The sequence below is a fragment of the Furipterus horrens genome, unplaced genomic scaffold (genome assembly GCF_987537825.1).
Source record: "Furipterus horrens unplaced genomic scaffold, mFurHor1.1.pri manual_scaffold_3, whole genome shotgun sequence".
In the NCBI taxonomy this organism is placed as follows: domain Eukaryota; kingdom Metazoa; phylum Chordata; class Mammalia; order Chiroptera; family Furipteridae; genus Furipterus; species Furipterus horrens.
The window spans coordinates 11,754,798-11,781,548 of record NW_028327173.1 but is presented as its reverse complement, the minus strand read 5'-3'; the positions used below and the strand labels follow the sequence as shown (position 1 = coordinate 11,781,548).

Genomic DNA, 26,751 nt, shown 5'->3' with positions numbered 1-26,751 from the left:
TGCGGGGGAGCGGCGAGCGAGCGGCTCCGACGTCAGGGGTGTCTCCGCTCCAAATAGGGAGCGAGGGCGGGGGCAGCGGAGGGAGGGGACGCGAACAAGAAAGAGCGGGCGGGCGCACACGGCTGCTCCCTCCGGTTGCGCAGGAGGGAGCGCCTCGGCCGCCCGGGGCCCCAGCCCCCTCTTCCCCGCCCGCCCGGGAGCTTCGGGCGGGTCTTCGGCGCGCACTGACTGGGCGCACTGCGGAGCTGCCGGTGCCTCCTTGGCCTGCGCCCTAGGGACAGGACCGAGAACCCAGGGCCCCTGGTCGTTCTAAAGCTCTCTCTGACGTGTTTCTCTGCTGACTTCTCTCCGCCTAACTTTTCCTGAGACGGGGGCATCAGGTCATGCCAGGCCTCGGGGTGACAAAGAAGGAGGTGTTCCTTTATGTGGGAATACCAGTCTTGCTCCGAGGGTGTGGCGCTCCAGTCCACGAAGTCCCAACACCAGGAGACCGTCCTCGCTCCGCAGTCCTGCGGGGCGCCCAGCCTATCCATACACTCCTGGACATGGGACCAATCAGGCCGTACTCTTAGTACCCTGGTGTCACTCGCCCTACGCCCAGCCTCGCCTCAACTCGGGCACTTGGCTTAAGCATCCAGAGAAGGGCCTGAGAGCCCCGGGAAGGACTATTCGGAAAGAGAGCGCCAGGAAATGGACTCACTTCCCTGGCTCCTGGGAGAGCAGAGCCCAGCCCTGGCCCAGCCTCCAGCTTCACCTGGGGGTGGGGGTGGAGGGACACCCAACTAATCCATCCGCAGTTGGGCACTTGGGTCGATTGCAGCCAAGCCCTCTCTGTTCTGTGTGCCCAGTGGAGTGAGAAAATAGAATTGCTCCTGAAACATAGTCTCTCAGGACACGATCGATCGTGGGACTCGGAGATTTGCTTTCTATCCTAGTTGTCCATGTCCAGGAAGCTCCCAGACTGAGGAAGCCCTGCTCATCTGAGGTCTGGAGGTTGCTGAGCATCCTGGGTGGCTCCTAGTGGCCTGCTGATAACTCCATGGTGTACCCTGGCTTAGCTGCCCCCTCCGTGCCCCCCAGCACTTGCTTATGCTGCTCCCTCTGTCAGCGGTCCCTTCCCCTCCTTTCATCACCTGGTAAAGTCATTCTTCAAGCACCGGATCGGAAAGCCTTCCCAAGACCCTCAAGTGGCATAAGCTTCCTCTTCCAGTGTGATCCTGGAGGCAAGGAATACATACCTCCGTTGATGCTGCTTTCTCTCTGGACTAGTTGAATAGATCTCCTTCCTACACTAGATCATGGGCTCCTTGAAGGCAGGGATGACAGCGATTTCAGCATCCCCAGTGTCAGGCCAGACAAGGTGTACAATTTGTCTAAAGGAAGTATTATCCCCCACAGGGGAGCGCTTCCATGAGGATAACTATCATAGCGATCATAATCGTGCGCACATATGAAGGACCTTACTATGTGCCTGGTCCCATTCTATGTACTTCCCACCCGCAAAATAAACCTATGAGACAAACAGTATTATTATTCCCACTTTGTAAGTAAAAAAGAACAAGACCTAGAGAGAGGTTAAGCAGTTGACCTAAAGTCAGTTAAGCGGTGATGCCAGTCAACAGCCAACACTGTTGGATGATCGCGCCCCACAGAGCCCGGCCTTGCTGCGCTGTACGCAGCGGGCACTCAGAAACTACTGTTCTGCTTACCACCAGTATCCTCAGTGTGACCCTGGGTCAGATGTCTGCCTTCGGGAAGAGCCCACTCCAGCGCTGCAGGAAGCTGAGTGCAGCCTAATGAGCTTGCCAGCTCTGCCAGAGAGCCAGGAGTAGAAGCCCCGGACAGCCCAGCCTCTGCTAGCACAACCCAACCCCCTCAACAAGGCTCTGGGTTTGAGTTGAGTCACACCTATCTGGCGAAGACTGGGACTTACGGGAGGGCCACAATGAGGGCAAGGGGTCTGAATGATGACTTGGTAATAATACCAACAGCTGCCATTAGGTACCAGGTATTATATGAAGCGCTAGCAAATCCTTAGAATTCCTTTGTCGTTCCCATTTTACATGTGAGAAAAGTCAAGGCATCAAAATGTTTAGTCCCTGCTCAAGATCAAGTGGGGAGTGACTGACAGTGTGCAGCCATGAACCCAGACCAAAGGCCGTGCTCCTCTTCCCACCACACCCTCGTGGTTGCCTGCAGCCCCTCCCCGTGCAGTGGTGGGATGTGCACCACAGGACCCAGGGTGGTGGGGCCCCAGCAGGAAAGGCAAAACCTGTCACGTTAGACTTTCCGAGCTCACTGAGATGCACCTGGTTGGCAGCGGTATGCCAGTTGCCCTGACAGGCCTGGCTGGCACAGGGCACTGGCCTGAAGCCAGACCCTGCTGGCCCTGGGCCAGCCTCTTGGGGCCGAGGTAATGTGGGGCCCAGAGCTGGGGTAGAGGGCTGAACGCTTCTCTCCCCAGCTCATTAGCAAACATCTGGGCTCAGGAAAAAGACCGACCTGGAATGTGACTGGGCTGTGGGGAGCTGCTCCCTCCCAGAGCCCGGGGAATGTGAGCTCCCTCCCGCAGGGGCACGGCTCAGGTCAGCTGTTTCCTCTAATCCCGTCAGCCCTGCCTCGACAGGGGTCCAAACCTCTGCACTCTCCTGGAGAAAGAGGGAAAACAAGCAGAAGGCCTTCCTTCCTAGTCCACCCTACGGAGACAGAGGGCTGGTATTAGGCCCAGGAGACCACAGTCCCTCCCTGTCTCGTGAGAGAAAGACCAAGGGTGTCTACGCTTCTAGGTTTGGAGCTGGGAGGGGCCATTAGAATTCATCTTGGAAGGTTCTAGAATCTTTCTGCTCGGGTTTGAATTCTTGTTCCATTACCCAGTGACTCTGGGCCTCTGCAAGCTGCTTCATGTCTAGGCCCCGGCTTCCTTCTCTGTAAAACACAGCTGGTACGTTGTGTACTCCATAGAATTGTGGTCGCTTGCTCATTTACTTAACACATATTTATCATGCCTACTATGTGCCAGACAGGCACCGAGGTGTCGGGACACAGTAATGGACTAGACCCATGAGGTCCCAGCCCTCAAGAAGCAGGGAGGCAGAGAGTATACAAATAAGCAGACGAAAGGGCTTCTCCTAACCAAAGAGTTACAAAGGAACCAAGTGAGCCAGAGGGCGTGATGCGATGGGAGAAGCCTCCAAAGACATCTCAGAGAGGTGACGTTTAAGGTAAGATTATGATGAGGGGGAGCCAGGATTCGAGGAGATAAATGGATGCAAAGTACTCGGCACTGTTCCTGGAAAATAGCACGTGATCCAGAAAATGAAAGCTATTTTAGGGAGGTTCACATATAGCAGAGGGAAGGCAGGGAGTCGGAATCCCTGAATCAAACCCAGGCTTTAGCACAAAGCATTCTCACCGTAACCAAGTCGTGCCCTTCCCTGTTCTCACTTTTTTCACCTGTGAAATAGGAATTTTAATGGTACCCTAACCTGCAGGCTTTCTTCGGGAATTCACCGAGAGATGTGTACCTGAGAGATGTGTACCTGAAGCTCGGCTCTCAGGAAGTGGTAGCTATTATACTTATATTTTCCCTTCCCCAGGAGGAAAATGGTTTGCCTACATTCACTCATCAAGTCAGGAGCAGAATCAGATATTCTGGCTCTGAGCCCTCCCCCTGGGCTGCTTCCTCCCCTGGTCCCTGGAGGCTCTGGAAGCCTCTGGGGTCCATCTCAACATCCGCACCCAAGGGTCTGTCCCTGAGGGCCACTGAGGCTGTGGGAGGTGCGGCCTTGGCCTAGACTGAGAGGCCCAGGGAATGGTCCTTGGCCCCATGGAAAAATTAAAAATGCTCTTTGTAGGTAGGGTGAAAGATCAGGAATGAAGAAAAGGGATCAAATGCTGAGAATAAGGGAAATGAGAAGAGAGAAGTTCAGAGATGAGAACTAGATTCTGGGAAGTCGGGAGGGGAAACCCAAGTCTGGACCAGACAGGTCCAAGCCTGTCTGACTCCAAGGGCCCTTTTCCCACTCCAAAGAGGCAGGGTGTGTGCCAGGTACAGCTCCTTCCTCATCTGTAAGAACCACCATACTGATGGCGCTGGGAATGTGGCCTAAATGCCCGAGCTGCAGTGCCAGGGGCTCTCCCCAGCCCCTCACTTCACTCTGCGGGTGTTTCTTCCTCCCCCACACACCTCACACGCACCCTCACGGAGCTGAATGTTGTCTTCCTTCGCTGTAGTTGCCCGACGCCCCCCCCCCCCCCCCCCCCCCCCGCCAGTAAAAGCCCCTCACCTCCGTGTGACAGCAGGAGACCTGGGCTTTCGGGAAAGGGCCTCCGCCTGGAATCGCCCTTCCCTGCCCCCGTGCTGGACATGGCTCATTAACAAGGCCGCGTAGTGGTGGGCAGCGCCAGGCAAATCAATCCGTTTACAACGTTGACTCTCCGTTTCTTCCCTTGCATTGTTTCTTCCATGTCTCAGCCCCAGCGGCCCACACATATCCACAGAGTGGGATAAGAATGTTCCTCCGTCCTCAAGAGTTGGCCCTCCTGTGCATATTTAATATCCCACAGAACAGCATTTTTTCTGATGCTTTTGTGCTCCAGATAATTCCTGTAAAATCCCCTTTTCTAGGAACATGGACTTGGAGAAAAAGAAGGCACACGAGACTATCATGTGGATGTCTGCCCAGTCCCTCTTCTAGAGAACCCGCCTCCAACCGTATCCACAAACACAGGGTACCCCCAAAGCCAAGTCTGCTCTCCCTGAACCTGCCCTCCTAGCTAGAGTCGATTGGACCACAGCAGATACCTGACGCACACTGGGCCGATCAGACTGGAATCTGAACTGCGAGGCACGGCACCGTGTTAGGGAGCTGAGTCACGTGACGGGCAGGCCTCCAGTGACTCCGACAGCTGGAGAGGCTGATGAGAGCTTGGCTCTCGCCTTGCGCAGCCTCGGTGTTCATTCACCTTTTCCTTGGAATCTCTGAGCTTCTCTAGCATCTTACAATCTTAAACTGATATGAAAGAGTCTTGATTAAAACAATGTTTTGTTTTGTTTTTTAAATGATTGATATTTTTAAATCCTCACCCAATGATATGTTTATTGATTTTAGAGAGGAAGAGGGTAAGAGGGGGAGAGGGAGAGAGAGAGAAACATTGATTGATCGGTTGCCTCTTGCACACGCCCTGACAGGGAATCGAACCCGTGATCTTTTGGTGCATGGGAGGATGCTCCAACCAACTGAGCCACCTGGCCAGGGCAAAACAATGTTTTTTTTTACTGCCTCCTAAGTTCCAGCACAGTGCCAGGTTCCATAGGTAGAATAAGGCCTAAGGCATGCTCTTTAAGGGAAAAAGTAACACAAATAAATGGGAAGTCAGAGAGCAAAGGAAAAGCTCATTGCCAGGGAAGATGCCCAGCCATGAGGCTCAAAGAGGTCAGAGCAGGGAGATACCCCAGGGGGCCACTATGCCCCAAAAGGCTTGCTGGAGGAGGTAGCATCTAAATGGGGGCTGGAGACAGGACCAAGGCTTGGGCAGGTCAGAAAGCAGTTCATACTAAGAAAGGAACCAGAACAAGTGATTTGCATTGACTAAAGTAACCAACATAGCAGATACCATCAAAACACACTTTCTGGACTGGCCCAGAAATAGCCTCAGAATCCTTAACATATCTCATCTAGGCAGTCGCCAGCAAATGGGTACGTTGGCTTATGAGATGAAACTTACTCGTTTGATGAATTTGTCAGCCCAAGGAAAATGGGTTTTAGGAAAAAATAACTAGATTTAGTTGCCTGAAATACATATACTAATCCCCAGTTACTCAACGGATATTTATTGTCTATTATGTGCCAAGCTCTGGGTGGAGACAATGAACAAAACACATAGGTAAAGCTAGACTGTGAGACAGTGGTAAATGCCAAAGAAAAATAAAACACGGAAGCAGGTTGGGGGTGGGGGCAGGGAGGGGAAGAGTACAAAACCCAGAGTGGTCAGGGAAGGCCTCACTGAGGAGGAGACAAGGAGACACGTGGGTAACGACTTGCAGGAGACAGGGAGCAAGCTGTGCGGACACCTGGGAGAAGAGTGTCTCAGCAGGAGTAGCACATACAAAGGCCCTGAGGTGGGAACATGCCTGTGCGCTCAGGAGCAGCGAGGACGGAATGACTGAAGCAGAGGAGCTAGGCAGGAGATGGCAGGTCAAGGCTGGGCAGGTACTAGGAGGGCCAGACCTGGTAGGATCTTGGGAGTCCAGTGTGGTGACTTTGGCTTTGTCTTCAAATGGCAGGAAAAGCCATTGGAATGCTTTGAGCAGAGGACTGATACAATCTAATTTACGTATTAACACTGGCTGCTGTGTGGAGAATAGATAATAATACTGTATAGTCTAACATTACTATCTACCAGGTACTGTTCAAGGGCCTTCCATATATGAATCCTCATGATAAGCCTTTGAGGTAGGTATTATCAATATCATTCCCATTTACAGATGAGGAAACCAAGGCAAAGACAGAGTAAATAACTTCCAAGGCCCCATAGCAAATATGTGTCAGAATTGGAATTCAACCCCCAAGAGTGAGGCTCCAGAGCCCCTGCTCTTGGCCTCTGTCTTACTCCATGGAAAGGTAGTGAGCACAAAGTAGAAGGCAGAGATAGGAGCTGGATGGTGGAGGGTCTTGAATGCTAGGCTAAATAATTTGGATCTATATATATACAATCTGTGCATGACTGGGGAGCCACTGAAAACTTCTGAACAGGAGACAACATGCATAAGACAGCATTCAGACTGATAGGAGGGGGGAGAGGCTGAAGGCTGGAGGCCACTGAAGACTCACAGAGATTCTGCAATGTGAAAACAACCTTCCACGTCTCCCCTTCCTCCACCAAACTGACTTTACAGATCGCAGGTCCAGGCCAAAAAGAAGTTTCACGGCTGCTTTCTGGGGCCCAGGGGAGGAGTCAAGAAACCTTAATAGATGTGGCTACTGACTGCCATGTTCTGTGCCTCGCCTTCCGTGGCTCTCTCCCTTGGTCTTCAAGAAAGAGTATCTACACGGACGAAGGAAAAAAATCTGTAATTACCTTTATACTCCTTGACAGGAGTTTCCTGGTAAAACAAGTAGAAGTTGAAGTTTACCCATGAAATCCACCACAGAGCGAAGAGGAAGTAAATTCTGTAACAGTGGTGGGCCTTTGCTATGGTATGAAAGTCTGTCATATGATATCACAATTGATATATCTCCAGTTTAAATGGGGGATTCCTCTTTTGACCACAATTTGTTATATAACCGATTATAAAATAATCTTATTTAGCTGGCCATTTCTCCTCCACAACAGGGTGCCTGACCTCCCATCTGTACTTCGTGGCAGGAAGGGGTCATTACAATAGTCTTACAACGAGGACCGGAGAGATCGAGTGACTTTCTCATAATTACAGTGACCGAGGCAAGCGGCTCAGAGGAGAACAGAGGATGCTCTATAGTAAGAATTTTGGGAAGCCTGTCTTCTGATTGAAAGTCACTGACCCATAGGAATGATCAGTCAGGGCCACCCACTTCAAAAGGAAGTTAATTTAGAAGTTTTAAAAATACAGGAAACATTAAACTCAATTACCAAACTGAAAAAAAGTAAGGATAAAACTATGCCATAAATATAATAAAAAATGTATTCTGGGTCTTGACCACACTCAGAGGTATAGGCAGCAGGAACAGTGGAAGGTGAATAATGACAGAAACTGAAGACACATGAAGACAAAGGCAAAAAGACCATAGTGCGCGCGCACACACACACACACACACACACACACACACACCCATCTGACTCTCAAAGAACCACAGTGTATTTCCACTCATCTACATGCAAACAGAAGCCACGTCCACCTAATTTATTAGTACTCTCTTTAGAAGCTAAATTCCTAGAGGTGGGTTTCTCATTTTAGATGAGGGAGTTGTGGGGTGGGAGGGGAAACCAGACTAAACCCTAGGTTCTGGACTTAAGATGTCAGTACAAACTCAGGGTCACACACACATACACACACTTCACAGCTGTCTGGAGAGTGGTCGAAAAGCAATGACACATGAATAGCAATACACATACCTACAGATCTTGGTTTCTAACTACCACTTCCCACCGAAAGGAACACGAGCTCCTTGGAGAAACGGCTGATTCTGATGTTGGGGGAACAAACCTAAGAAAAGTCTGAGGTGTCTGGTGCTTCAGGAACGGAATGGACGTATCAAAAGGACATAGGCACCATCTTGAAAGAACTCCTCTTAGAAACAGTCTGGACAATTTGAGTAATAAATGTTCACAGTGATGGCTTATAATCAGTTTAGTAAGATGAGAATTCATGAGTCCATACTGATATGAATAAACAAACTAATATTTGGGGAAGAAGGGAAAGTTCTTCCTCACAAAATGTCAGGTAATAAGGCATGATAAATTCAGAAAATCACCAAGGCATGCTAAAACAAATGATGGTTCGAGAAGGAATAGGGTATTTACAGTCTCAAAAGAATCTCCTCACAATTTACTTATTAGTTACAACATCACTTTAACCAAGTGACCAAAGTTCACATCACTGACATTCAGGCAGATGGATGTCATGTGACACACTGAAAAGGACATGTTACCATCTCTACCCAAACTGTAAAACCTGGAATCTAGTCATAAGGGAACATCAGACAAAACCAAACTGAGAAACACTCTACAAAAGAACTGGCCTGTACTCTTCAAAAATGTCAAGATCAAGAAAAAAAGCTGATGAACTGCTCTGGATTAAAGAAAGAGACTCAACAACTAAATATAATAGATGATCCTGGACTGGGGAAAATAGGTAGACAATATATTATTGACAGTTTACAAAACTTGAACATGAACTGTGGATTAAATAACACTATTGCATCAGTGTCAATTTCCTGACTCTGCTAATTGCACTGTGGTCATATAAGATAATGTCCTTATTCTTAGAAAATATACAATGAAGTACTGAGGGGTAAATGGGCAGGATGTCTCCAACCTACTCTCAAATGGTTCAAAAGATACTACATACACACACACGTGCGCGCGTACAGAATAAAATAAATAGGAAAAAATGTGAATAACTGGTGACCACGAGTAAAGGGGACAAAGGAGGTCCTTGAATTACTTTCACAACTTTTCTCTTAAGTATAGAATTATATCAAAATCAAGTTACCAAAAAAATTTAACCCTTTAAAAGTAAAAAATAAATTATAAAGGTAGTAAATATTATCAGTATACATTATGAAAAAGGTTTTCCATTTTTTACCTAGTGGTGGTTATATCTTACTGTAAATTATGTCTAAAACAAACACAAAAAAACAAAAACAAAACCTAACTGAGCCCTGGCTGGTTGTGGCTCAGTAGATTGAGTGCTGGCCTGTGAACCGAAAGGTCGCCAGTTTGATTCCCAGTCAGGGCACGTGCCTGGGTTGTGGTCCAGGTCCCCAGTTGGGGGCGTGCGAGAGGCAACCAATCTATGTAGCTCTTGCACATCAATGTTTCTCTCCCTCTCTTCCTCTCTCTCTAAAAATAAATTAATAAAATCTTTTTTTAAAAAAATGGTTAACTGAAAATGTACATAGTTTTTAAGGTGCATAGGTCAATAAAATGCCACGATGCTTTATTACATTTGCAAGGATTTAGCAAAACTCATCAGTATCACCGACCTGAAGCTCTGGTTGACAATTATGTTTCTGATTAATGAACACAGGAGTTATTATTTTTACTTTTTAACAAATATAGATGATTCCAATCAGATCAATTTATTCTTATCAATTTCAACTACTCGATCAGGTTTGTGTCAAATCAGGTTTAAACTGGATCAAACCATTCTGAATGACCCTTACCAGTTTAAACAGCTTTCGCCCAGCACAGCAGAGTAGTTAAGAGTTTGGGTTTGGGAATCAGTAAAAAATCCTTCCTGTATCACTTCTTAGCTGTTTGTCTTCAGGTAAGTTAATTTATCCTTTCAAAATCTGTCTCCTCATCTATGAAGTGAGGATAATAGTATTTTTCTCATAGGAATGCCGTACAAAATAAGCATCATGATGTATGTAAAGCCTTAGAACAGTAACTGGCACAAGCGTATGCGTCCAATAAATACTAACTATTCTTATATAATCACCTGAAGTGATCACATTAAGTTTTGCCTGCCTCACACTGGCTACACCAGGAATGAAGATGACTTGACTGACAAGTTGATATGAGCTCCTTTTCCTAGACCCAGTTCCTGAATTCCTTCCTCCTAGAATTCCTGACACCACCTTCCCCACTTACATCTTCTGCCTCTGATCTTCTTAAGTAAAGATGGCACAATCGAAGCCCATTATCCTGCATGCAGATGTATAGTCTTTGCTGTGTTGCCTACCCCACCGCAGCCTCCCATGTGGGAAACATGGTCAAGTTTCAGAAGGGGAGAAGCCACAGTGCCTTGACTTGTGTGCATCATTTTTTTAAAATTTATTTTTAAAGAGAGGAGAAGGGAAGAAGAAAGAGAGGGAAAGAAACATCAATATGACCAGGAATCAAACCTTTTGCCTTGGTGGAATCGATCCCAACCAACTGAGCCACGCCAGTCAGGGCCTACTTATATGTATCTTAATGGAGCAGAGTGAAAATAACTGCCATTCATACTTATTTGTGAAGATGCACGGTTTTTAAATAATTGTTAGGCTTTTTATTACCAGGAACTCATTTGAGAACTCCATTTGTCCCTCAGATCTTGCTAACTTAGACTTTAAGAGCCAACTGGAGCCCAAAGATTATGCCCTTTCTGTTCCAGAACAGTCCCCTACCCACCATCAAGGCCATGCACACTATTCAGATTCAAACAGCAACAACTTTTTACATACTTGTGTTAGCACATGTATTTGACCCTCAAAGCCTGTAAGGTAGGCATTATTTTTCTCCTTTTACATATGAAAGTGAAGTTTGAAGAGCTTCAGGAAATCCCCCTCACCCCCGTGGTCACATGACAAGTAAACGATGGAATAGGAACTTGGACCCAGGTCCTCTGGCTCTGGGTCTTCTCTCCCTTGTTCCCCACCCACTCTAACTCATCACTGACTGTCCCTTGTTCCACACAGAGGCTGCTCAGTGAACACGGGAACTTCTGCCCCGCTCCTGCCCAGGTCTGTTTACCCCAAAATCATCCTTTGGTGTAAGGGGGGGGGGGAGTGTTGCTTGCAGCACTCTTTAAAAAAAAAAAGTGGTGATAGCTTCCAGATGAGCTTGTTATTCTAAATTTAACATTCCTTTGGGTACTTAGAATTTCCACTTTCTCCCTTCCACCCCTTTGCATTGGTGTAATTAGAAAGCACGCAACAGGAACCCCTCCGTGTCTCCGCACCACTCAGGAGGAAGGCTGTCCCAGCCCCAAGGAGTCCGTCTTGGTGGAAACACTTTGCAGAGTTTATTTGGACAGGTTCAAAAATAGTCCTGCAACAACACAAGCAGATTGTACCACAACAAGTAAAATGTAATTATGGCTTGGTTACATTTTTTAAAAATGTAAACAGTGAGGTTAGGAAAAACTGAAGCAAAAACTACATGGGAGTTTCTCGCTCATGCCCAAACTCTGCGTTCCCTGCAAACAGAATCTCCAGACTGCGCCCTTAGGTCTTTTGAAATGGATGCGAGAGGATGACACGGAAGGAGGCAGCTCAGGAGTGTGTTGAGGCCATTTCTCAGAACAAAGGCATGCTTCTGCATACGGCAAATGCAGCCTGATAATGGCTCCCCCGGTGGGTACTTGGAATGCCAAAGTCATTCACCTAAATGAGTTCCAAATACATATTGTTCTGGGCCAAATTATAGTGTCAAGCTCAGACTATATGTATTTATGTATGTTGGCAGAGTAGGCCTCTTTGGGGGCGCCAGGTTTATCCTAGTATCCTGTGCCCAGTTGGGTTCCCATCTCTCTCTCTCTCTCTCTCTCTCTCCAAACCCAGGAATTTCCTTGCATTTGGTTCCAGAAGGGCAGACAAGAAGCAAAGTCAGAGTTTCACAACCCCACGAGGGAACAGGTCCCGGAAGACTTGAATTTCTAATGAAACTTAGAGTAGAACAGAATGTATGCCTTTGCCAATGAGCTGGAACTTTTTGAAGGTTGATTTGAGATGGGGGCAGGGAGTGGGGACAAGATCGAGCATTGTGCTTTGGGCCAGTCTCTGCTAAGAGCTACAAGACAGGAATACAGAGTACCCTGGAACTAAAGCAAACAGCCAATGCTTCCTTTGGCTGGCCTTTGCCCAGAACCATTTCCTCACAGGGCTCACCGGCTTCTCAAAACACAGAAGCGGTATTTCAAAGATGCTGGGCAAAGGGATCCATCCAAATAACTGCCTAAAATCTAATAACTAATGAGAGAGAGAAGTCTGATTCCAGTATCCATTTTGGCTCCACTGTCTTCTAACATATCTAGAGGATTAGTGGGCATGCTGTGTTCCCTCTCTCTCTCTCTCTCTCTCTGGAAGTGGACCAGTCACCCTTCTCTCTGAATAAAAATGGAAAAATTGGGGGAAAGAATAACTTAAAGCAGGTATGGAGAAGACAAGTGTAACGGATGAAATAGGTTGCCGGGTTATTTTTCTTTTAATTACAGGATTGTCTTGATCATGGAATGAACAGGACAAAGTGAAAAGGAGCAGAATGGCTATAGCAAGCCCTGGCCATGACTTACAGCTCTAGGCTCAGGCCGGTCTCTGGGCTTTAACTGACCCGAAAAAAACAAAAAAAGCCCAGAGAGCAGTGGAGCCTGGGCAGTTGGCAGGGCAGAGGGCCACTGCTGCCTCTTCTGGTCCAGAGGTTGGCACGCCTTTCCGGAAAGAGGAACAGAGTGGAGGATGAGGGAGGGAAAGAAGAGGCGGTGTGACTACCCTGAATTTAATTCATTACAACACTTGTAAGAACTGTCTAGTCGACGTTCCAGAATTGGGGACAGACACTAGCTGCACCCTGGTGCCCAGCCTCCCCCGCCTCCCCCTTGCCATGCACACTCCACAGCTGCACTGGCCCCCACTCGTAGTTTTCCAACTGTCAGAACGCTGCACCCCTGTTCCGAGCCTTGGCGTCAACTCCTTTTGTTTTCTTCCTCGTCTGTCAGGAACGTCCAGGTCAACCTCAAGCCTCAGTCCATGTTATTTCCTCCTCTGCCAGGACACCCTGGGGAGACCTAGTGGTTCCTTCTCCTTTGTCCTCACTGCACTTTGTCTACAACCCGCCCCTTCCAGTGTCAACAGTTTGTATGACCATCTTTCTCCCAGACTCTAAGAGCCTTGTAGGAAGGGGCACCTGTCTTATCTTTTCATCTACGTATCTGTTTGGTAGCTGTTCAATCAATATTCACAGGATAAAGGAACACGTGGATCAAGCTCTGCCCATCTTAATTTTATTATAAAGAGAGAAATAAGGTATGGAAGACTGAATTTTGGGGTTCTGAGTATTTTCAGAAGAAATTGCTATAATACTACTTTTGTGTCCAGCCTCCCCGTTTCAAGTAAAACGAAAGGAATAAACTCACAGAGCTCTGGGCATCAGAAGTGGGCCTTTTGCCCTCAAATTTCAGCTGTCACATGAAGACAAAAATCAAGCCTAAACGTGCCCTTCCAGCCAGGTGGGTATGCCACACACAGTCCCAAACCTCAGGACGAAGCCCCCAGCGCTGAAGCTGGGACTGGGCCAAGCTCCAGAAGCTGCGAACAACTGTGACACCACATGGCGAGTCACCCACACAGTCAGGCTACAGGCCCTGCCGACACAGCCAGCTCTCTGACCGCCGTGCGGCAGGCGTAGCTGAGACGTGCCTGGCAGGCCCGGGGTGGGGAGAACAACATACGATCATAAAGAGCTGCTATTGCAAGGCAAGGCTCCTCGGGACACTCGTCATCGTCATCAGACAGCACAGCAGCCGCCTCCAGCCTCTGATTTACGAGCTGGAAGCAGTCCTGAACACTACACATTAGGGACGCGCAACGGCTGTGCTTTCAGGAAGGTCCTCAGAGAGGCCGGGACCAGGAGGTTCCAGCTGCTGGCAGTTCAAGTGTCATCTTTCTCATGCTCGGACACTGGAGGCAAAGAAATGCAGGCAATGCACGGGGCTGCCTATTTTTGTTTAATTTATTTCTTTTAAGACCACCTCCTTGCAATTTCCAGAGAGAAAATACAAAACAAGAAACAGACTTGGTTTCAAATACATAAACAGAGTGCTGGAGTTTAAAGCGTTGCTGAAAACATTGTTACGGGAGAACGTCAGCTTACTCCAGAGCACTTCAGGGTTCCTGAGGAATAAACATGGTTTCTCTTTTCCTCCCACTGGGATGTCCTCAGGCGGAAGTCAGTGCTCCTGCTCCTGTAAAGAAAGGACACTCAGGTCACAACTGTGCAGACAGCATTTTGACAACCCTCTCTAACTTGCTGCTGCAGGTCAGACCCAATGGACCATTGGGCCCAAAACCTTACCCTCCCCCCGACCATGTGCTTTAAAACTGTCTCACAAAAGGACTGCAAATATCCCATCTGAGTTCTGAAGACTCCCTAAACTCGGAGGAAGTGGGGTGGGGAAGGAGTGGAACAGGGCTAACTAATCAGTACCTGAATAAGTATACAGTATTCCTAAACCCATCAAAGGGACAGGGCCCAGGTGAGTGGAAAACACATGGGTCTGGAATCAAACAGCCTCCGAAGGACGGGATCTTTGGCAAGTTTTTTAACCTCAGTAAGATTCAGATGTCTCATCTTCTGAATGAGGATAACAACATCTCTCACAAATCTACTGGGGCCTGGGGAGGTCTCGAGAAAGAATACAGAGCCCCTAGGATGATCCACAGGGCATAGCAGGCACTCAAGAAGCAATTACCATAATAGGACTACATTTTAAAAGCCCCAAGTTGGGATTTTGCTCCTCTTTTTAGAGAATGGAGGATGACAACATCAAGGCACAGACTCAAGTTCAGATAAAGTTACAAGGCCATTTTGGAGCAGTACACACGAGACTGTAAAGAAATGTAACAATATTTTCCACAGAAAGTCCCAGCCATTAAATATATAATATGCATATAATCACCCCTGAGCCATTATCCATGGCAACTCAGTTTGGAACATTTCAAACAATTAAAAGACCTGAAGTTCCTCTCCCTGTTCCTTTCTGTTCTCCCCCAAATTCAGCCACGGTGCCAACAACGTGAAGAGCTGGGGCGCAGGGGAAACTAACTGCCTGTCGTAAGCTCTGTGCCACGCAGCTGCGCCTCTCCTCGCGCTGTCCCCCCCGATTACCTCACCCTGGCTCTGGCGCAGAGACGGTTCGTTAATACGGGAGGCGGCGAAAGGCCTGCCACTGCCCCGCTGGCCAAGTCTCGCCGCTCCCACTCTCCCCCCAAACACGCATAGCAGTCGGCAGGCGGCTGACACTCGGGGCGGGTTCTAAGATAGAAGCTATGAGCCGTGGTGGGGTACTGTCGTTTGCGATTTAGTGGCAGCTTTTGATCAGAATTGGGACACTCGTTTGTACCACATTTTCTGCTCTACTTGTTAGGACGGTGGAACAATGGACAAGTCAATCACCCTTTCTTGGCTGGCCTCAACTATAATAATGAATGTATGTGTTTATATAATGTCTCACCTCTTAAAACCATTTAAGAGTTCACATTTAACTCTCACAATATCCCAGTAGGTAGCAATTATTTCCCTCATTTTATAGGTAAAAAAGAATCTCAGAAGCGAGCAACTCAAGACAACACTGGAAGCAAGGGATGGCCCAGGCCTCACACCCAGGTCTCCTGGCACCTGTGCTCCTTCTGCTGGCCTCTCAGGCTGCCCACCTCACAGTGATTCTAGCTCAAGGGTAACCCAGGAAGCGGATGATTCCACACACCCAGGAAGTGTGAAGTTTTTCGCTGAAGTCTGCATTGCCATAAAGGTCACACCTTAGTAAGTCTGAGGCTATTAACGCATCTAATAGGACATACCATTTACTCCATTCATTCATTTTACATTCAAGTGCCTACTTTGTTCCAGGCCCCGGGGAAACAAAAATAAATAAAGCCCTGTGTCCTTCAGCACCCAGCTTCCCATGATCCTTTCACTTAAACCCCATGGTAACCAGTCACCTGAAGTAAGGCAATGAGGACCGCAGCTACACACAAAATGTGCTGCCTTCTTCCCTCTTGAGGCAAGGGTTACGATGTTTCATCTTGTCTGCATGATTAAAAATCCATCTGTAGACAAGGACTTGGGCAGAATTATGTGGGACATAGAGTCAAAAACCTGTCCTCTCCAACTAAAAGTAATGACTGAACCCCAGAAGTTTTCAAGTTTAGCTTGAGTATATGTGAGGTGTCTACCAGGTACTCTGAGACTGTGAACAAAGGTGCTGCTTACAGATATTGAACACAAATCTACTTTACCACGATGATACACTTTCAGGCAGGTGTGTCAGCTCCAGTCAACTAACATATGAGCATGTATGTGAGTGTACGTATGCATCTCAAGGTGCAGGGGAGGGGAGAGACTTGAGGCGCCAACATGGTGCCAACATCACTAAAGGCCAAAGAGCCATCAGGATCACAGTGGTGCCCCGTGACACACACAGTTTATTTATAAACTATATGCACCAGAAAGAATTCTTCGAGGACTCAGGAGAAAACTCTTTTTCTTTGGAAAGAAAGAGAAATATCAGTTTGGTACATACTTTGACATATTTTCCATGTAGAAGATACGGAGACTGGAAATCATGCTGACAGTTGGAGTAGGCCATTCCCAGTCCCATGCCAGAACCAAAGGCTAGTGGCCACATTCTTCCTAGTGAGCAGAAACAGGGAAATCCCAACAGGGCATGTTAGGAGGAGATACAGCTTGTTCTCTGGCTCAAACACATTTGCTTAGGATTCAATAAATATTCAGCATGTATCATACAGATGACTATGCCATGCCAGATTTTGTCAACATTTCATCAACAGTCAAAAAAAGGAAGAGGGAGGCTGTTAATAAACTTACCAATTAACTAAGTACTTATTAAGTACTTATGCTTCCAGGTTTAATAATGGTACATACGAATGATACATAACGGTATAATATGAAAACAGTAGACATAGTTGAAACTTTTAACCTCTTACCAGTTCTAATCATTTGCTCATTTTAACTAGCTTTTTAATCTTAGCAGAAATAATACCACTTTCCAGTAAGGTGCTTGGATTTTTTAAATATCTAAGAATATCACCAATATTTCCATGTTTTTGTTACAGTTAGTGGTAAGGTTTACTTAAGCCAATACTGGAAATGATTATTTCATGTCAGTACGACGTGTTATTTATGATTCTCTAGTTATGTATTTCCACCAGTTCTTCGTGGAAAGACGGCAATAGCCAAACTTCAGTTCTTCCACAGAATGAAAGGATAATGCCTGCCCTTAGCTTAGAAGAATTTTTGGTCAAAAAGCATGTGTATTTCTGGTCCACTTGTTTTCATTACTAGCAGTATTGTCATTTTCAAGTTCCTTTCAAAAAATTGTAATTAATTAGAAATATTTGCGCATGTAGATTTGGTCAAATGACTCACTGGCATGAAGTGCAGGCTTTTTAATGATATCACATTTACGATATGTCCAGGGGGAGTTCTGGAGGTGCTCAGACCATTCTGACCTCTTTTGAGTCCACATTCTCTGTCTAGCTACCGAAACCCATAAATGGCTGGGCTGGCCACTCTTTCCAGAAGTATCCCTGCTATGTGTATGCACACTAGGACATCATGTTGAAAAGGTAGTAAGAGTCACACTTACTTTTAAAGAAGGTAAGTGAGAAAACAAGTCCTAATCCAAAACCAGTACCTGCAAAGAGGAACAATATGTTACATCTCATAATATAACTTGACAAAAATAAAATGAACATTTCATAAATGTGAACATCTATAAAAGATTCTCTTCCCCATAATTTGGTAGAGTTGATTTTCTCATTTCTAACATTCTTTCTTATTGTCAGAGGCTTTTTAGATGCCATTGGCCCCCTGCCCACAACAGGGGATAAAAACTTCATGCCCCACTTTGTCTAGACAAGTCTTGAGGGGCGAGAGAACAAGCCCCGAGACAGCTCTTGAGAAGCCACCTCCGCATCGCCTGGGAAGAGCCTCCAGCCCCTTGGGCCCTCCCATCTGTCTCCCTCTTCCGCAGGGATGCCACAGCCAGGACATCAGATGAACAGTGTCAGCGGGAAGCTCCCTTTGTCATTTCAACACTGGGTGATGGTTACTTTCTGAGGAATATCCTAAAGGCTGTCACAAGTCAGTGTCCAAATGTGGTGATTAAGGCCCTCCCCTCAATTTACTCATAGGGCGTTTTTACCACTATCTTTCAAAGCAAAAGAACACACACACACCTATTTTAATGGTGTGGTAGAAAAAATTTGCAAATACCTAATTTTAAATTAAACTTCAAGGACACCTAAGCTTGAATAAGAAGGACCCAATCCTCATTTTTACCAATATTTCTCCAACACTGGTCATCACAACTTTGTTAAATCCACACATCACCTGTACAACTATTTACTTAATAGTTTTCTTTTAAAAAAGAAAGAAAATCAATGCATGTATTTACTTAAATAACTTAGCCTCAAGTTAAGTAATAATATTGGTGGAATCATAGATTTGAGTGCTAGCAATATTTTTTTTTCATAAAGTGTGTCAAAATGAGTGCAGAAGCATTTAAATAAAAATATATGTCTGTAATACTGCTTTAGGGAAAAAAATCAGCTCACATACTGTAGTGATGCATGTCCCAACCTTTGAGATAAACTTATTTTCCCATCATCAAAAAAAAGTAAACATGCCAAGGAAGAGAACCAAACCTAATCTTTCCCCTTCAGATTTGACAACTGTTTCTGCACCTTTCAGAGCTGATGCTCTTTACAAACGGTCTGTTCCAGGCCAACAGAGTCCCCTACTACCATCTTGACAATTAAGCACCACAAAAAAGTCTCAGTTCTCACTTGCCTGAATGGTTTTCAAATTTGTGCTATATGGAGAAATGCTTCTCCATATAACCATGACTCTAGGCTGCGACAGGGTGAATGAACATTCAAAGTGCTCCTCTGTCAACCAACCGGACCTCTTCTGATCCAAACACAGAGAACTAGCAAGCCAGCTTAATTCACATCTTTTTTGAGCCACCGATGCAACAATGCAGCTGATGTTAGCCTGAAGAAAGTATTCATGCTCGTACCCGGAACGATTTCCGGTAATTCTCCCCTACCATGTATATGTGGCCATGATGTATGTTTCTTCCCTATGACTGTATCCTACATAAACATGATTTTTAATTAAAAATTATTACTTTGCCCTGTCCAATAGAACTTGTATTAGGTATTGATTTGGTGCCTGACTTTAACATGCAATATCTGAAAACCATTCATGTCATCCCAATTTCCATATAATTTCATCGAATGGTAGAAAACTAGTCAGTTTACAGACCACAATAATTAACCTACTCAAGATTGCCATAATGAGAAGGAAAAGGGACTAACATTTCAGTATTTCCCATGAGTCCTCAAATTCTCTTCCTTCCCCCAAATTATCTGTTAAAGCAAACAATCTGACGTGGTATTATCCCGCATTTTCCAGATGCAGAAAATAACTTGCTCATGGACACTGTTTAGTTAGTGGTAGAGCAGTGAACTGAGCCCAAGTCTGCCAGACTCCAAAGCCGCCATGCCCACTATATGTCCTGACATTGGATTCCCTTACCATTTCGACCCCTTAACAATCACTACCCACCAAGGGAAAGTAGACTATCAAGATTTCTACTGCCAGTGCACTAAGATACAGCCAAAAAGAAATTGTGCTTCCTGTCCAAGAGCCCAGAACACTAGGCAACCAGGGTAGTAACAAGTTTACACAAGGCCAGAAGGGCTTGTTCAGATTCACTCCCAGACTAATCCGACGGCGCATGTCACAGACACAGGTCTACCTGGTAGGCGCTGAGTCAAGAACTTCAGAGAAATAGGAGCTATCAGGATTGATACTCCTTGGCAAGAATCTGCTGTTGCTTGGTTTATAAAATGGCACAGGGTTCAATTTCAAAACGGCCTGCCTCACCCCCCTGCAGCTGGAAGATGAGTAAGACAGTAAATTGGTACTAGAAAATGAGGTAAAGGATTTGGACTGGCTTACAGATTTCAAACCAGGCAATGGGATGGGGAGGTAGGCCAGTAAAAACATAATGGCTTACAATCAGAGCTTTTGGTGTTCTCCATCTGGAAGGCAATTTTTTGGCAAACAAATCAAAAGCCCCAAAGGAAAATATTTCAGCATTTTTCTTGTCCCTCTGACTCCATGCCTGTCTCTCCTATTTTTTCCCCCAAGGAAAGAAAGCTCTCTGATGCTCAACTTTTCCTAGTGGTCCACCAAGAACGATGACATTATCACTCAACCACAGAGATGAGAAATGCTTCAACATCAACCAATACAGAGTAGAAAATCTTCAATCTCAGACTTTATTTAAATTCAGGTATATGCCCAACCACCTAGTTTTGCTCCTATAAAAGGCAGTTATCTGCGACTATACACGAGATCACAATCATAGTTCAGACTAGCCGAAGACAGTGTCCTCTATGATCTTAATTAAATTGGGCTGCTACATCTTCAGTCCTTAAGAGAGATTTCCCCCCTCCATTTCCATATTTTAAAGACACAAAATAACAAGACTGTCCTCTTCAGGGAAAAAAATAATAATGAAAAATAATTTTTAAATGTCAGTGTTGTACTTTGAGTTAACTATCTCAGTTATTTAAGAGATGAACAATGGTGGAACTGCTGATGAGTTTCACAGGTTCAAGTTCTCACATGCTCAATTTTCTTTTAAAAGGCAACATGTTGCTTCAAAGAAAGTCCCACCTGATCAGGGGACACCAACTCTGCAGCTGTTTCCACTAAAGATTGGCACCTCTGCGCCAGGTTTAAACTTCATTAACAATAAAACATGAAAGGTCTGTCTTACAATAAAAACAAACCAACATGGAAAAGAGAAGAGGTTTCTCTGCCTCTGGCCACTTTTTTTCTGTTGTTGCATGACAAGCTCCCTTAGAGGAAAAAAGCCAAAGGAAAAAGTACAAAGCATTTTTCACCTTCCCTGGAAGCAAATATTTAACTATGAACACAGTTTATATAACTTTGCCTCCCCCGACTCAAGCCTGTTCTTTTGGTCCATGCTGTCTGGAATGACAAATAACCCTAAAGCAAAGAAATGCCTGATTATAGGTACACATCTTCCTCAGAGCAAAGCCCAGTTACAGGGGGAGCGGGAGAGGGAGGGAGACAGGAGGCAAGCAAAAAACACAACAAAACAGAGGAGCCTTATGGAATTGACATTAGGCAAAGAGCCCGTGCTCTGAAACCATTTCTTTTGGAGAGGAAAAAGAATTGGCACAAATTCTTTCAAAAAGAAATTACTCCAAATCAATCTAACCCTGAACTTTAACGCATGCTTAGTGCCCAAAAGGACATCATAAAACTGGCTAGTAGATAAACACACATTTTTAGCAAGGAGCAACTCCCTAACAGCTCATCTGATACTATTTTAATAACAGAACAACGGAGAACTCACTCCCACTAACTACATATAAAACATTGCCTTATCTTATGCCCAAGTGGATTCTGTAACAAACCTGAAAGAATAACAACTCACAGCGGTCCACCTGAAGCCACATTTTGTGTAAAAAAAGAGGAAGAAAGCTATGACTGTGCCATACGGACAATTTCCAGTTAGTCAATGCAACTTTATTTAGGAAAATCTTTGCTTCACTAGGCCACATGTCATAAAGCACACGGTTAGAAAGCAAACATAATCAGCAAGAATTAACAAACAGGCCACATAATCTGATTGCAGTCTGGGAGTAGAAATGTACTTTGGATGTTAGCTCCTCAGCGAAACAAGCCGGGGTACCACATGCTCCTGCTGAATCAATTCTGTAGAAGTTGCAATTGCCAATGGACTTCCAATTAAGGAGGAATAACTATTGCTTGGAGAGGTGTGGGAAAACAAACAAACAAATCCTCAGAAATTCTCTTAGAAAACATTTCTCCAAAATTTCAGAAGGAGATAAAGTCCACAAACCCACCTCATTGGTCTATTTAGTATATGTTACTTCTATGATAATTAAGGTCTCACTGCAGCTCATATTTAACACTTCAAACCAAGCTCCTAAATTCATAAGCCTAATGTATAGTAATCAATGCTAAATTTGATCTGCATCTAAAAATTAATTAAAATTGCAAAGCAACTCCATTTTAATTTGTATAACAACTTATATCAAGATGTATGAGCAGAAACTTTACCATAAGCGATTGGCAGTTCATAAATATGAGAACTACAGGAATTACAAGCAAGTTTTTAAGATCCTTAGAAGCCATGTGCCAAACAACTTTATTCTTAAAGGTCTGAGAGACAAAGAGAAGATACAGCGTCCAGAAAGTGAGGGCCTCACGCGCCTGCCGGGCGCTGCTGTTGGGGAGGAAGGCCCAGCTCAAACCCCTGCTGCCTCGGGACCTGCTGGCTATCCGACCTCAGGCCAAGGACGTCACCTGCCGGCCTCAAACGTGCTCGCCTTCAGAGTGATGACAATCTTACAGGGTTGCCGTATGGATAAGGTACCTGGCAGGGTCTTAAGGAACTTGGTTAAGTGGTAGTAGGTCTGCCATGGCTCTGATAAAACTCAAAAGGTGTCAAAAGTGTAATATTATAGTCAATCCTCTACTCAAATACACTGAGGGTGACCCACAGCTGAATATGAGAACGTTTCCCTTCTCTCTCTGCATAACTGACTGCATTTCAATGGCATTAGCAATTGTTTCTAGGAATACACCAGGTTTTGATATATATGTATATACATTTAAAACAGGGAATTCCTTCAGACTCACTGCTGAAGTAGAACATTTTTCTTTAAAGCATAACAAAGACTTTCCTAGAGCTGTCTTGTGTTTAATAAAGCTGTATTTATGCTTTAAACATGGGTTACTATCAAATTGACCTATTTATAATGGGCATGTTTTCCTGTTCAATCATGTGTCTGTCAACGCTATTACAATCATCAAATGCATTTGTTATGACAGAACAAACAAGAATGTGCTTTTATAGAAAAGTACCCTAGGGACTGAGTTTAGTGAGAATTACATTTCCAAGAAACATTCCTGATTTATGAAAGATGCTCAGGGCCCAATTTATGAGGGAAAAAAAGGTTTTCAGTCAGTTCCAAACTGTGTTACTTAATCCTTTGAGGCAAAGATAGATTGTCCCAGGTGTCCAAGTGTAAATGCCAAGTCATGTGAATTAACCAAGAGTGTGTGCCAGACCAAAGACCCAGGGATGGTAAATCCGATCTGTGTTAATCAGCTTCTCAAAAATCAACATTGCTGCAGGGTACAGAGGAAATAGACCAGGAAGGTGGCTATTTAACAAGGCCTTGACCTTCCTGTGGCTATCCAGACTAGACAGAGGCTGGAACATCTGTAGGAATTTCTCAGGTAGACATCAACTGTCCGTATTTGAGTGGAACACACACAGCAGTCAGCAGAAAGGAGTAAAGATAGGGAAGGCAGCCGTGGGGGCTTTACGGGTGAGCTCTGCTTCAGGAAAGGCCCAACTCACAAAAGGGCCCTTTTTAAGTGAGTGCATATATATAGCACAGGATCCAACTTTCGGAATCCTGACAGCCACACAACTTTCCAAGAATGCGCAGAAGAAAAAACACGGTTGTACACGAAAAAATGTAAAATTAAGTTTCAATAAACAACAAAAGGCATAAAGCCATTAGATTTAATTGGGGGGAGGTGCTTTAGTTTCAAGCACTGTATCATGTTTCGATACACATTTCATTTGATCCACAGAAGCACCTTTTAGAAGCATCAGGACTCTGTCTTACAGCAGAGTAAACAACGTAGATGGGCTAAGTGAGTTACCCAGGTAACGCACACATCTGTCAAAGTAGAACTCAAACCCAGGCTGTCTGCCTCCAAAGTCATGGCTCTTTCCTATACACAGGGATAAACCCCATAGGGGTCTGCAGCAGCAGGTCTATTGTTACATATGACAACAAAGAGTTTTTCTGTCCCTGACTGGCGTGGCTCAGTGGACTGAGCACTGGCCTGTGAACCAAAGGGTCACAGGTTTGATTCCAAGTCAGGGCACATGCCTGGGTTGCGGGCCAGGTCCCCAGCGGGGAAGCATGAGAGGCAACCACACACTGATGTCTCTTTCCCTCTCTTTCTCTCTCCCTTCCCCTCTCTCTAAAAATAAATAAATAACATTTTTTAAAAAATGAGTTTTTCTGGATTGTAGCACTGTGGGTAATTGATGACTATGTTACCAGTCTTCAGTCCCTTAAGGAAACAACAGAAACCACAGATATTTGACTTAATCAGGAGCGGTAACAAAAACCTGAAATTACTTAGAATCAATGAAAAGGTCAACAAATCAAGTCAGGAAATATTTCCCTGTGCGCTGACTGGAGACAAAATGAGTCCAAACGGGTGAGGGCTGGTGAACGACTCCAAGCTGCTCAGAAGGAAAGGGCATTTTGCCGCCAGTCCCTCCCCTCCCAGCACTGCCCGCACCTCTAGCCCCGCTCACTGGTATCAGTAACGGGATTCTCATCCCTGTGAAAGTAAACGGAAGTCAGGAATCTATTATACCCTGTGTGCAGCACCATTACAGTTTTTATGTTGTTGCCTATTCCTGCTCCAAATGAAAAATTCAACAAACAAGGACCAATACCTTCTTTTCCCTACACATATACAGTCCTACTTGAGTACAGGTCGGCTTTAGAACTCGTCAAACACTACTTGTCGCATTTTGAGCAACAAAAAAGTTGCAGCACCTGGCGCTTGCTCAGGGCTTGTTGCCCTTGCTAGAGCTTGTGTGAGTCACACCACCATCCCACGAGAGAAAAACGCTTCATCGTTCAGTAGTACTCATCGGTGTCGGCTCTCGTCACGAGGTCCAGAACGAATTAACGATGAGTATCAAGGTGCCACTGTATTAGCATTTATTAAGGAGAAGGCACTGAGGATAAATTCCTTTACTTTTCGGAGCACACCACTCCAGGACATAGGATTTGTTCTTTGAAAAGAGGGAACTGTTACATAGTGGTTATTCTTCAGCTGTAAGGTTACATGGGCTTGGGGGTAAGACAGGCTAAGTGACTGAGAATATTGGTTAGGTTACTCTGTAGTTGTGTGGCAGTCCTTTGGGTCAATTATAACACTTCTCTGGGCATCAGTTTTTTCATATGGAAAATAACATTAACAGTGCCTGCCCCTGACTGGGGGTGGTGAGGATCGAAGAGCACATGTGTGTAGGAAGCCTGGAAGAACAGTGCACTGCCCAGAGTCACTGTCCTTGTCTTCTCCCACAAAAAGCCTTGCGAAAACAAATCGAAACTTTAAATATGTACTGAGCACTGAAGGGCAACGGTGCTGGGTTTAACAAGGATCAGAAATAAGTAAGACACAGTCTCTTCTTTGGGGAGCTTGTGAACTAGAAGAGATAACAAGTCAGGTATCCATAAAAGTGAACAAAAGCAGATCCTCAGAGCTCCGAAAGAGGGGCAGTGTTCTGCTGGAAAATTTTTTTTTTTTGACCTTCAAAAAAGAGGTGGCATTTGAGCTATCTTAAAGGGCAGACTTTTAAAAACAGATTTTACTTATTTTTAGAGAGAGGGGAAGGGAGGGAGAAAGAGAGGGAGAGAAACATCAATGTGTAAGAAATATATCAACGACTGATTGCCTCTCACACATCTCCAACTAGAGAACTGGCCTGCAACCCAGGCCTGTGCCCTGACCAGGAATCGGGAATTGAAACGGTGACCTTTTGGTTCACAGGCCAGCACTCAACTCACTGAGCCACACCAGTTAGGCAAAGATGAACTTTTAACAGCTGGAGTTTGGAGGGAATGGGCATGCATTGCCCACAGGGGCGGAAATAGGGGCTGGGGTGGGGGCAGAGGGCAGTCCAGCTAAAGCACGAGGCATGTCCTCCAGAGCGGGAGATAAGGCTAGAAGGGGGTGGGACCCATTCTGAAGGCATTGGAATCTGGGCCAAGGAGTCTACCTGGCACTTAATTCAGCAGACAGGGGACTTCCCTGAACAATTTTTAAGAGGCTAAGAGGAGTGAGGCTATGCTTTAGGAAGACTCATCTGACTACGGTGTGTAGGATTACTTGAAAAGAAGAGACATTTTACTGGCAGAATTTGCAGGACTTAACAACTAATTAAGTGTGTATATGTGTACCTGGGGTTTTGGAGGGTGCCGTGGGGAAGGCTGCAGGAAAATGCTGGGAACTTCTATCTGGATAACTATAAAAACACTGGTGCTATTTAAAAGTCATCAAGTAAGTTTTTAGTACCAAATTTCCTTAATAAATCTAAAATATAATGATTTATAGAAGTGCGACATGTACATTCTTCTCAGGAACACCTTACAATATTAAGTAAAGAACATTCACTAAGCACTTATGCTTCAGGATTAAATCACCTCATTTTGATCCTCACAATAAACTTCTTTTATTGCCCCACTTTATACACCAAGAAACTGAGACACCAAAAGGTTACGCACCTTGCCTCAGGTCACACGCCTGGGATGCGGACCCAGGCAGGGTGAGTTCGGAGGCCCACCCCTGGCTGCCATGCCGCAGTACTGCCAGGGCAGCCTCCTCACAGATGGATGAATTATAGTCATACAATTGCAATCATTCGTT

General features: G+C 45.4%; 1 protein-coding gene across 1 annotated transcript in view; it reads right to left on the bottom strand.

The window, feature by feature from the left end:
* Positions 1 to 14,099: 14,099 nt before the first annotated feature.
* The window catches only part of MICOS10 (mitochondrial contact site and cristae organizing system subunit 10), a 32,183-nt gene continuing 19,531 nt past the window's right edge, over positions 14,100 to 26,751 (bottom strand). The window contains exons 2-4 of the mRNA XM_090268705.1: positions 17,792 to 17,839; positions 16,706 to 16,815; positions 14,100 to 14,368 (exon numbers count right to left, since the gene is read on the bottom strand). Of these exons, the coding sequence (XP_090124831.1) occupies positions 14,354 to 14,368; positions 16,706 to 16,815; positions 17,792 to 17,839 (173 nt within the window). The 3' untranslated portion in view covers positions 14,100 to 14,353. The remainder of the gene's footprint in view (positions 14,369 to 16,705; positions 16,816 to 17,791; positions 17,840 to 26,751) is intronic.